The sequence below is a fragment of the Lissotriton vulgaris genome, chromosome 1_1 (assembly GCF_964263255.1).
Source record: "Lissotriton vulgaris chromosome 1_1, aLisVul1.2, whole genome shotgun sequence".
In the NCBI taxonomy this organism is placed as follows: domain Eukaryota; kingdom Metazoa; phylum Chordata; class Amphibia; order Caudata; family Salamandridae; genus Lissotriton; species Lissotriton vulgaris.
This window is the reverse complement of record NC_141685.1, coordinates 356,402,914-356,415,203: the sequence shown is the minus strand read 5'-3', so window position 1 is coordinate 356,415,203 and position 12,290 is coordinate 356,402,914. Positions and strand designations below refer to the sequence as shown.

Below are 12,290 nucleotides of genomic sequence, written 5' to 3'. Positions count from 1 at the left end.
TCCCTGGAAATGGAAATACAGCACTAAGTTCACAAAATGCCTCAAACGTCACCAGTTGTCAACAACAAACAGAATGCACGGTCACACTGTTAGTATTCTATCTACAGTTGCACGGATTTAAAATGCACTCCTTCAACACCACAGGACCAAAAGAATCTTCATTTTGATCGGCGTTTGATTACCTACTGTAGAGATCTAAAGATGCACATCCATGCATTATGCATGGTGGATTTGAAGCACAATGCAGCAAAGGAAATACGAGACACAAGTGAAGTGGAGGAATGTGCAGAGTAAGGGCAAGCAGTTAGGGATCACCGGAGTTCACACCCAATGCATGCAAAGAAGCGCGTTCTTCTCATGGCGCAAGCTACCACAAGATCCTGCAGACAAGACTGGAACATCACCCTGTCATCGTCATTCCTGTCCAACTCCACTGCCATGTTTGTAGTCGAAAATCAGAGCCATGTACAGTGCCGTACACACTGAATCCACACAAATAGGTGGCAACATGCAGAATTAGGACTTTGCATCTTACCACGATTCAAACAGTACATTTAAACATCAGCAGGCAGCAGAATAGTGCAGGACAGATGTGCACAAAGCAAGGTCTTCCCAAAACAGCAGGCTGCGCTGCATTTAAGGCGGTCAGCTGACTCCAAACAATGGGCAGGTGCCTTTGCAAAGGTTCTACCTTATATAAGAAGCAGATGACAATTTCAATTAAAAGGACCTACCTTACTTCTAAAATACCAAGTGTCCCCCATGGTCAGGTAATGCTGCTCCTGGGAAACCCTGTGCGCTCCAGGCTGTCAGCTCTCTGCACCCTATGAACCTGGAGTTCAAACTCTCCCCAGCAGGAAATTCTTCGAATGCTCAGTGGCTCAAGAAAAATGACCCACCTTGGTGGAATAGCATTCAATGTCTACAAAATACTATTAAAACCCATCCCACTATTATGGGGACCACATTTCACGTGTGTATCTGGGGCACACCAGGCAACAAAGCTACCGTCACATGTCATTAAGCGGGCCACACTTACGAGTGTGGCACAGTTTGGGATACATTCTTTCTAATGGCAGTTCAGACTGGACAGTAGCAGGAAAACAACAAAAAGAAGCTATCATCAATTCAGGGGGGTTAACCCATATCTTGTCAACTTTGAGAAAATCCACACATATTTTGCACATTTAGATCTACGCATCTTTCTCCCTGTTTTTTCGCTATACACATCCACATTGTGTGAGTGTGTGTATGTATGTATGTATATATATATATATATAAATTCACATTTATACATCCATATATGTGTGTGTGTATATATACATATATATGCGCACACACACGTTAAAGAAACGGCAACACACACACACACATATATATATATATATTCACTGTGAAACATGGATGTTCAGACGTCTTTCTCGTTTTTCACACGTACAGTTTCACAGTAGGGAAAAGAGGGCAGATAACCTCTCTTGTTTTTTACGGATCCGACACTGCAGATGCTCAAAAATAGATTTCTGGAAACCACTGCACGCCCAAGCCAGAAACGTAATTAACACCTATTTATACGGAATAATTAAAGTTGTGACTGCCACAAAGAAGGGAGCGGGATAATCGAGGCCCCCCCTTTATTTTTACGCCGCTTGCAGTATTCCCACATGACTGCCACCTGCTCCTCTGCTCTGCTTCGCCTCTGCTCGTTTCCCGGGCAACCTTTCATGGGCTTTTCCTCTCAGCTATCGCTTTCAGCGGGGCTGCTCGGTCTAATCTTGTTTGTTTTACACCCATCAAAACAAGCAGCCAGACAAAGGCGATCTGGCGAGCGAGGGGGGAAAGGACCGCAGCCCTGATTTTGGAGATAGCGAGTGAAAGTCCGCGCGAAGGGTGGCGAGGAAGGCGCCGGCCAGGCACAGCCGGTCCGATCTCCCGGTGGCCCCCGGTGCATCGAGGCATGCGCCCGATGCAACAATGGGATGCTTCGGAGCCATGCACGCGGTTATTCTGTTTTTTTTTTCTCTCGGCGGGGCTGGAGGTAGAAATCTGCCCGGATATTCCCCGAGAGGGTCGTCGGGTTCCCTCCTGAAGCCAGCTGCACTCGATTTCATGAAATCACGCCAACCTGAGGCTGGCTTTTTTTCCTGCACGGTTAACCTTGGCTCAATTTGTCGGTATTGTGAAAAAAAGGCTATTTTGGCCCAACGCCATGAATTCTGCAAGGTGCATCTGCAGGCTGGGCTTCTAGGCGCACGCTGACACCTCGACTGTCAGCAGACGCCGGTCCCTGCCCGGGTGAGAGGTGTGCGCCTAGCCTAGGCAGCCTCAGCAGGGCGCCAGCATGCACCGCTGTCCTAGGAGGGCAGGCGAACACCCCCCCCCCCCCCATCCCACCCACCCACCCGGCTCAGAAAGAGAAACAAGGGGAAAAAACAAAATCAGAACGGCACACAATCACATTGAAAACTGTCAGCCGGATCTTCCTGAATAAAAGAAAATATGACATTAGCAAGCCTTGAAATGGGGTAGTAGCAGCGACTTACCATTTTTAAGCCATTCCACTCCATGGGTGACGCGGAAGACGGACCCTCGCAGCCCCTCAGTGTCAAAAGCAAAGAGACCGTTATGTAAGGGCTGACATTCCTTCTTACAGTACTGCTGCCCGGCGAAGCATCAAATCGGAATATACTATGCGCTGCAACACATACTTGCCTCCTCCTCTTTCATGAGGTCATGACAGGAAACTCTTTGAAATACAATATGCAGCGTTTACCGGAGCCCGTATAAATCAAGCTCCTAAAAAAAAAAAATTACCATACCGGCCGCGCAGTCCGGTAGGAGAAACTGACCAGCGTGGGTGCTGCCGCCGAGCTATCTTTTCTGCGTGTGCATTTCCAACATGCCAGTGTGGAAATTACTACAGCCTGCTACTCCTCCGCCCCCGCCCCTCCCCCTGCTGCCTATCGCTTCTACCAAATATAGCGGCATACTACAAAGCAACACAACCTGGCCTTTTTTTTATCCTGGAGGGAGGGGTGAGGACCGGCTGGGGTGGAGAAGTGACTGTTTTTGAGAGAAATTAAAATGACCTTAAAATGACAAAACCCCGGCAGCCTGATGAATTGTGCTATCAGCGAGTTTTTGCTTCCAGGAAAAGCAGAGCAAGGTGAAAATAGAAAGAGGGGGGTTCTTTCCCCCAAACATACCCTCTGATCTAACATGTATACGTGCAAATACACACAATGGCACGAACTACGCGTATCCATGTATATGTACACACGCGCACAGACACACTTTGTGTAATTACACCACACAGTTACACAAACACAAAGGTCCAGGTACGTGTTGTATCACAATAAACACCAACATTACAATTGAAACCCAGCCCTACTACCTACCATAACCATTCTTAATGTAAATATTGGGGTCTCGCGCGGCTGCAAATCGTCTCGCCCAGCTTTAAAAAGAGGGTTCGGGCTGAGAGTTTTTTTTGGGGGGGGGGGTGGGGGATTTTTGGGTGGGCAGTTTTGGCTTGGTTATAGTCCTGAGATTGCCACAAAGCAGGCACAGAGAGGAGGGCGCAGGCCGCCGGTCCGTGGAGGCGCGATCAACAGAGGGAGGGAGTGATGCCAAAGGAAAAGTGAAAAGAGGGGCGCATTGTTTTTAAGCCCCCCCGACTCTAGGATGGAGGTGGGAATGAGGCAGACGAGCCTGGCTGAAAATTGGCTTCCTGCATCTCTGCGTTTTGAATCCATTTATGGGACCATCTGTCAGATGACGGCGGCCTCCGATTGGCTGGGGGTGCCGAAGGAGGCGGTGCGCCACGAGGAGCTATTGAAATTAGCTGCTGCCAGATTGAGGCTGTTAATGATTTGCTGACCTCTATAACAACAGAGACTGCCTTTCTGAACTGCAGCCCGAGTCCCGTAATTAAGGCCCCCGTGAAAGAAACAACACACACTCGGGCATGGTTCTTTTCGGCTTTCATCCCGTGAAAGTGCCTGTGCGGGCGTCGAGGGTCACACCGACAGTCTGCACACCCCGGCAGGCAGCTGGAGGTGTCGCACCTCGGTCTCGCTTCGCTTCTCGCACCCTTGTACCTCACCCACGCCTGGCTTTGAGGTCACACGCATTTTTACCCCGTTCATCTTTTTTGACAGTTACTATCTGGAGACATGCATATTTAATAACATGCCTCTGGGCTCTCAGAGAAGACAAAAACACTCCTGTGTGCAAAACAGGAGCATTTTAGCTGGATTTACGTTCTGGTATTACCGAGTTTAATGCAAGCACAGCCTGCTAATCACCGAACCGGATGCACGGGCACAATGTCTCACAGGAATGTAAAAAGGCACATTCTCACACTGGAGATACAGGCTACATTTGGACCAGCGTCAAGATATATGCATTAAAGCCACCAGAAAGGGAAAGAAACACCACACATTGCCTGCTAACCCCCACATCTCGACTATTCAATTTATTATTTAATTAACCAATAAAGGTTGTAAATCAATCCAGTTATTTAGCGAATATTGTTCTGTGCTGGTAGAAATGTATGTAAAAAGGTTCTGCTGGCCTTCAAACGTGTTGTAGCTACACAAACTACCCAAATTGTATGGCGTTCTTTGTCAAACACCAGCAGCTTAGTGTTTTAACCGATTCTATACATTTGTATGTCCATATATAAATGCAAATTACATAAACATCTAAAATCTAGAAATAATAGAGATACATTTTTGGAAAAGAGACACCGTCGAGATCGAAACGTGGACACGTCTTTTGCAGAACAGTGTGCTCAAACTTTAGGTACACTATGCTGGCCAACTGATAAGTCACAGCAAAAAGTCTTAATTTTAAGTTGTGTGCATTGGATGGTCAAAGGTCACACTGCTTCAACGAACCTTATACTGGAATATAAACGCATCACTGCACAGAAGCCTGGGTCATGCTCTGTGAACAGCAGATTATACTGAAGTCTAAAGACAACTTGCTCAACAACATTATCCACAAACTTGTATGTCCATGTATACATGGTCTGGAATATTTTAGCAATACAGCTTGCAATTTAAAAATATAAAACAACAGAAAACATACACACTATCAAGAAAACACTTAATATCGCTTCCAACAACACGCGCCACCTCATCACGACCTACAGGCGCCTAGCGAAAAGCGTTATAAATTTGGTTGGACAAAGTAAAAAATACAAATGACGGTTAAATACAAATACTTTAGTCAAGTGAAAATGTTTTCTTTTTCTAGGTGGTCAGAGCCAGCAGTACACACAATACATGTTTAGAACCAACCCAAAGATTTGCTAGTTGAGCAGTTTTTGATAATTTTTTCATATTTCAATGCAATATTTCTGGCCCATAAGTGCTTCCCAACTGCTAGTCTGCAAAGCGATAGTGGAACGAATATAGTCAAATTACTAAGGATGGGGGACAAAAAGCATAAAGTGATTTTAATACTCCACTTTCAGAATCAAATATGTTGGCCCCCGCCACAAGCTCTACCTTTACCTTGCATAAGCTTGTTATGTTAAATGTGGCTACTCTCAAGGTATGACAAATTTACACTATTTACTCTACAGGGCAAGCCTTCATAATATTTTGCAATCATGACTTTTACTAAATCAACTTGGAAACCTATGCATTTTAATACTCTCACCATCTACCAAAAAAACCTATACATCGAAGTCGTTCAAGCGGTGCGTAAGACAAATGTACTATGTCCTGCGGGGCCTTTTCTCTAAAGACAAAGCCAGAATCCTATTGTCGAGGATAGTGAACGCTCTTATTGTATTTCCAATAGCAATATTTATCTCTCAGGGACCGGGGGCCGACCACGGCTGCAAGGACGGTGGATATATGTTAAAATACATGTAATTGGCAATCTACTGTCTTCTCTCAAGGTTCAGGCAGAAACAATGCTCATTTCCAATGCGTTCTCCATCCCTCGCTGCCACCCCCCTACTGTTCCCCTCTGTACACCCACACAAGAGAAAAAAAACACTAGTCTGTAAACAGCAATGCCACATCAAACAAAACAGACAGTCAACATGAAATGATTTCTTCCTCTTACCATAAATGAGCCGTCTTTTGACTCATTAAAGACAGACTCCCTTAAATGAAGCGATCTCATCTCTCAGAGCCCCCTTTGCAGCATGCACGCATCCCAAAGGTTGCGGGTATCTTAGCTTCAGTAGCCGGCAGCAAGCTTTCTCACACACAGGCCAGATGGACGACACCAGAAGCCAATTCAGCGTTAATAACTACCTACTCTCTGCGGTTCAGAAGGAGCCCTTTTACGTGGCATAATGTCCTAGGCAACAGCAGCCGGCTGAAACCAGAGAATAAAGGACAAACCAAATCCCCCAAAGCAGTGAAAAGAAGAGAAATCATTAAAAACAATAACTAATTTGCAACACAATGCCTTCTTCTACGCTTGCATCAATGGAAATTGAAAGACAATAAAAAAGCAAAAACAAAAAAAAAGAAAAAAATACTGCTCAAAAATGAAAAGTGACAAAATATTACCTCATTAGTTAACAAAGCAGCATTAAGCGTCCTGCTGATTTCAAACATCTTGCCACAGATTTTGGTTCAAGAGAATGGGAAAGAATCCCTTTGCAAGTGGCTCCGTCTGCAAAGGGTTCTTCAATTTTCTTGCCGACCACAGAATAGCCAACGTATGATTTCCCTAGAGTTCCCACATTAAAACCATCTAGTCAGTGAGCCGGATGGTCCCCCTTATCACACACGCTGAAGACTCCTGTCACAGTACACGCAGAGCTCTCGCTCGCAAGATTAGCGTGCCCCAAACATGGCTGTAGCAAGAACTAGTCTTTTAAAGTCACCGTTCGCTGCGTAGCCACCAGGTGGGCAGTGTGCACAGATTCAATAGCCGTCCGAGAAGACTCTTCTTGGAATCAATCTCTAGGTGCAGCGCTGAAGTGGCGATGTCGACATTTAAAAAGACAGTACCCATTTTTGGTCCAGCGACAGGATCTAGACCGCCACCAAGCAAAGGGACCACCTGATCACACAGGACTTTGACGGCAAGTATCAGCCATTCCTTTTGAGGCCCCCGAGCTTCACAATTCCAGACAATGGAATTATACATGCAATTAGGAATGCATGGGAAATGATAATGAGGAGCAAATTCAGAATCAGCCGGCTCATCAGGGGAAAACACCAAGCCATACATGTTCCTGCATTCATAACTAAGTTGTCCAACCAGCAGGAATAAAACATTAATCAACGCCAAATTGTGTCTAACATTATCACCGTAACGGAGAGTTGGATGGAGGCAGAAATGAAAGGGGCGCAGTTAGTCGCTCTTGTTCCAAATGAAGTGATATTTTTTGTGTTAGGATTTTTTGCACTTTGAAAGAAATAAAGTGTTTTGTGCTACCATGACCCAGTGTCAAGGTTAATGCACTCATAGCTTATCCAAATGTATCAATTATAGCTGAGAGCTCGCAGTGGTTTTCTCACAGACTACCAGTGGCAAAGTTTGCATGCGAATTGGACAATATTTTTTGCAGGCTCAGAGATTCATCTTAGAGTGGACCAATGGCAATGAATGATTCAAATTGTCTTTCAGTGGCACTCAACTGGATTGGCCGTTCATTTAGCAAACTTTGAAACATTCACCTTGACTGGTAACTCAATAAGACCTTACCATCAAATAAACTGACTCAGGTGGTGTGTTTTAAATTAAGCACATTGGCTTATTGGCATACCTGAAACTATCCTTCAAACTCACTGGATACCTGTGCGGCCACTCCCTCAATGTAGTACGCTCTTGCACGGGCCTCACAGAATCAGTTTTGAGATTAGGGACAGCCTTGTTCATGGCTAAGTCAAGTATGGCAGGTGTTGTCAATGGAAAAAGAGCTGGTAGAATGAAAGGCTGCTGAGAACATGTATCGATTTGTAACAGAGGCACATTTGGTCACAGTGTAGGATCAAGCAGAAATTCACTCAACAAATCGCAGTGCACTGCCAAACGAGGGATCTGCTGAAGAACCACCTTGAAGGTAAATATTTAAACAAGATGAGAGGCATAGTCCAAGTTGCTCGTGTAGAAATTACACATTTCAAGACATGCATACGGTGGGCCATTGACACTTTATCCCTGGTGCAATGTATTAAAATCTTCTTGAACAGTGGTTTAGGCACAATCTTGGCCCACAGAGAAGGCAAACAACTCCCCAGCTGGCTAAAGAGAACTTGAAAACTCACAGGCATTAATGCTGAATTTGTGGGAGCTTGAGCATCACCTAAGAAAGAAGAAGGAAGAAGGCTGCCCTGGCAAAAGTCAAAATCTGACCATTTCTAGGAGAACATAAGCAAACATGAATGGCACCATATGCTTTTGAAATGGAGACGGTCTGAGTACACATACTATTGAGAAAATAAATATGTTAAAGTATTAAATTCCTGTTACCCTTAGCCTCACCAGTGCATGACAAATACATTTGTTTAAGAATTAAATTCCTGTTACCCATAGACTCACCAGTGCATGACAAATACATTTGTTTAAGTATTACATTCCTGTTACCCATAGATTCACCAGTGCATGAGCAAGACTTCCAGGAAACTATTATGACTCAGCGGTAGCATATAAAGGGGAACAACAACATAGTGCTTAAAATCAACATTTTCCAGTAGGAAACATTTCTCTGGAAAGTTACTGGCAGAAGAATGTAAGGCAATGTTGCCCGTATCACCTTGGAAGCTTGAATCGGCTCACTATATCCCATAAGATCCAACATTGTGTAAAGGACAACAACATGTCAATTACCTCAACCATGAGTTAACAAGCCTGGACCATCGGTCTGAGGTGCACTCAAGGGCAGGGCAGAGGTCACTGGGCCTCACTGTGACACTGTACACAGTTAGTATTTATCTGCTCCTACCTACCTGTCCTGGGAACAACAGGAGTACCGTAGCGCTTTACATTCAAGGCTCTTTGTATTTAAATAATACAAAATTATTGGGTTAGGCCACCATATACTGCCAGGATTGTTTCCACCCCCCCCTTGCACAAAGAGATCTGAGTTTTGTAGCAAAGAAATGAACCTCATACACATTCAACACCCATGGGGAAAGTTTGCACAAACTCCCAAGGGGGGCCTTTATCACCCCTACTACTTACTTCTCATGACGACTTAGGTCACACATCCCTCAATGGGCCAGTCACCCCCATCAAGGGCAGTGTGTCGGTCCCACTGGTACCCTCCTGCTACATGATAGCATGTCAGGGCTCATATTGCGATTCAATGTGAAAACCTTTCTATTCGTGGTACCAGAGGTCCTGGATTAGCAGAGCCATGTCTTACTGTGAGTCTTTTACACTGAGGCCCGAGGGCTCACGGGAAAAATGAACTGCTCTGCATCACTTGAAGTTTATGAATCGCATCTCTGTGGAATTAAGCTAGGATGCGGCTAATGAAATGGATGTCGGTGAGAAATTCCCAAGCCACAATCTGAAAAGCCTTCACATCATAGTCACAAAAAGTTTTATCTCGAGCATAACAACATTAACATTTATATTCCTTTTCATCAATACTGTCCACTGTCCACTTCCTTATCTTCGCCCTCTTTTTGATTGTTCCGCAAAACTGTGGATCACCTTTTCAGTTCTATTTCCTTTTTGTCTCGTCTCCATTTAGTATGCAACAATGCCCTTTGCGTGGTACTGTATTGCTCTTTCTTTCTTTTTTTCGCTCTCTCTCAATGCCCACTTTTTTGAAGGCTTCCCTTTTGATTTTCTACTGTATACCTCTGACTCTGATGTGCTTTCCCCAATAATGTCATTTGCATGTTTTGATTGACTGCTTATCGATAATCCATCTTCCCATGTATTTTCGTCATGATTTGAACCAAATCCTATCTTTTTTTATATCATGTGTCTTACGATGATAGTTTCGTGTTGCTTGCTTTCGTTTTTTTTCTTGTGGTTTCTTAACATATTGCTTAGTTGCATGGATTTATTACCTACATCAAACGCTAGAGATCTCCACAGCGCCAATAGAAAATTTACACATCAAAAAGGCACTTTTTGAAGCCATGGAAACAAATTTCATGCCCAACAGAGGCACCTGATTTTGGCAATGCTTGCAAACTAAAACAAGTACAGAACATGGTGACGTTTTAGCAAGTGATGGTGAGTAAAAAACATAAGACCAAGAAAAGGCTGAGCAGACGATCCGATGACGTACACAAATAGCAGTATGAAGCGTTGTTTTCTTACAGGAAATGGAGACATTTTCTTAAGTCCAGGAGAATTCCAATATCTTTCTCCAAAACCAGATCAGCTCTTGTGGGGGTCTGGTCTGTTGTGTTCTAGCTTAGGTGGGAGGTCACTGCTTATATTGATGAGCAAAGGAACACCAAAGAAGTGCTTTGCGCATAGACCAAGGCACTTCAGAAGTTCCAATAACTAACACCACCCTTTCAATTATCTGTGTTTAAGGATGCTGCCATGGCAGTGCAAGTCACCTGGTATATCCTGAGCCTCATGCAACATTCTGACACCTTGAATTGAATGCCTCTGGTGTGCCACCACCATGAGATTGGGACTAGCAACGCGTGCAGTATCCAACACCACACATCCCATTAAGACTGGCTGGAGAACAGCCCTCGTGACGCGCGCAGTATCCAACACCACACATTCCATTAAGACTGGCTGGAGAACGGGCCTTGCGACGCATGCAGTATCCAACACCACACATCCCATTGAGACAGGCTGGAGAATGGGCCTCGCGACGCGTGCAGTATCCAACACCACACATCCCATTAAGACTGGCTGGAGAACAGCCCTCGTGACGCGCGCAGTATCCAACACCACACATTCCATTAAGACAAGCTGGAGAACGGGCCTTGCGACGCGTGCAGTATCCAACACCACACATCCCATTAAGACAGGCTGGAGAATGGGCCTCGCGACGCGTGCAGTATCCAACACCACACATCCCATTAAGACAGGCTGGAGAATGGGCCTCGTGACGTGTGCAGTATCCAACACCACACATCCCATTAAGACAGGCTGGAGAATGGGCCTTGCGACGCGTGCAGTATCCAACACCACACATCCCATTAAGACAGGCTGGAGAATGGGCCACGTGACGCGTGCAGTATCCAACACCACACATCCCATTAAGACAGGCTGGAGAATGGGCCTTGTGACGCGTGCAGTATCCAACACCACACATCCCATTAAGACAGGCTGGAGAATGGGCCACGTGACGCGTGCAGTATCCAACACCACACATCCCATTAAGACAGGCTGGAGAATGGGCCTTGTGACGCGTGCAGTATCCAACACCACACATCCCATTAAGACTGGCTGGAGAACAGCCCTCGTGACGCGCGCAGTATCCAACACCACACATTCCATTAAGACAAGCTGGAGAACGGGCCTTGCGACGCGTGCAGTATCCAACACCACACATCCCATTAAGACAGGCTGGAGAATGGGCCTCGCGACGCGTGCAGTATCCAACACCACACATCCCATTAAGACAGGCTGGAGAATGGGCCACGTGACGCGTGCAGTATCCAACACCAAACATCCCATTAAGACAGGCTGGAGAATGGGCCTTGTGACGCGTGCAGTATCCAACACCACACATCCCATTAAGACTGGCTGGAGAACAGCCCTCGTGACGCGCGCAGTATCCAACACCACACATTCCATTAAGACAAGCTGGAGAACGGGCCTTGCGATGCATGCATTATCCAACACCACACATCCCATTAAGACAGGCTGGAGAATGGGCCTCGCGACGCGTGCAGAATCCAACATCACACATCCCATTAAGACAGGCTGGAGAATGGGCCTCGTGACGTGTGCAGTATCCAACACCACATATCCCATTAAGACAGGCTGGAGAATGGGCCTTGCGACGCGTGCAGTATCCAACACCACACATCCCATTAAGACAGGCTGGAGAATGGGCCACGTGACGGGTGCAGTATCCAACACCACACATCCCATTAAGACAGGCTGGAGAATGGGCCTTGTGACGCGTGCAGTATCCAACACCACACATCCCATTAAGACAGGCTGGAGAATGGGCCACGTGACGCATGCAGTATCCAACACCACCCAACCCATTAACACAGGCTGGAGAACGGGCCTCGTGCCACGTGCAGTATCCAACAACACACATCACATTAAGACAGGCCGGAAATGGGCCTTACGACGCGTGCAGTATCCAACACCACCCATATCATTAAGACAGGCTGGAGAATGGGCCTTGTGACGCGTGCAGTATCCAA

At 45.8% G+C, this 12,290-nt stretch overlaps 1 protein-coding gene across 5 annotated transcripts in view; it reads right to left on the bottom strand.

Moving 5' to 3' along the window:
- Positions 1 to 6,904, bottom strand: part of ELAVL4 (ELAV like RNA binding protein 4) — a 161,390-nt gene extending 154,486 nt beyond the window's left edge. The window contains exon 1 of one of the 5 annotated variants that reach the window (XM_086952408.1): positions 6,537 to 6,904. In XM_086952408.1, the coding sequence (XP_086808534.1) occupies positions 6,537 to 6,584 (48 nt within the window). In that variant the 5' untranslated portion in view covers positions 6,585 to 6,904. Of the gene's footprint in view, positions 1 to 2,540; positions 2,874 to 3,395; positions 3,733 to 6,081; positions 6,202 to 6,536 lie in introns of those variants that run through there. The other 4 variants (XM_086952407.1, XM_086952411.1, XM_086952410.1 and 1 more) reach the window with 4 other exon arrangements.
- Between the last annotated feature and the right edge of the window lie 5,386 nt (positions 6,905 to 12,290).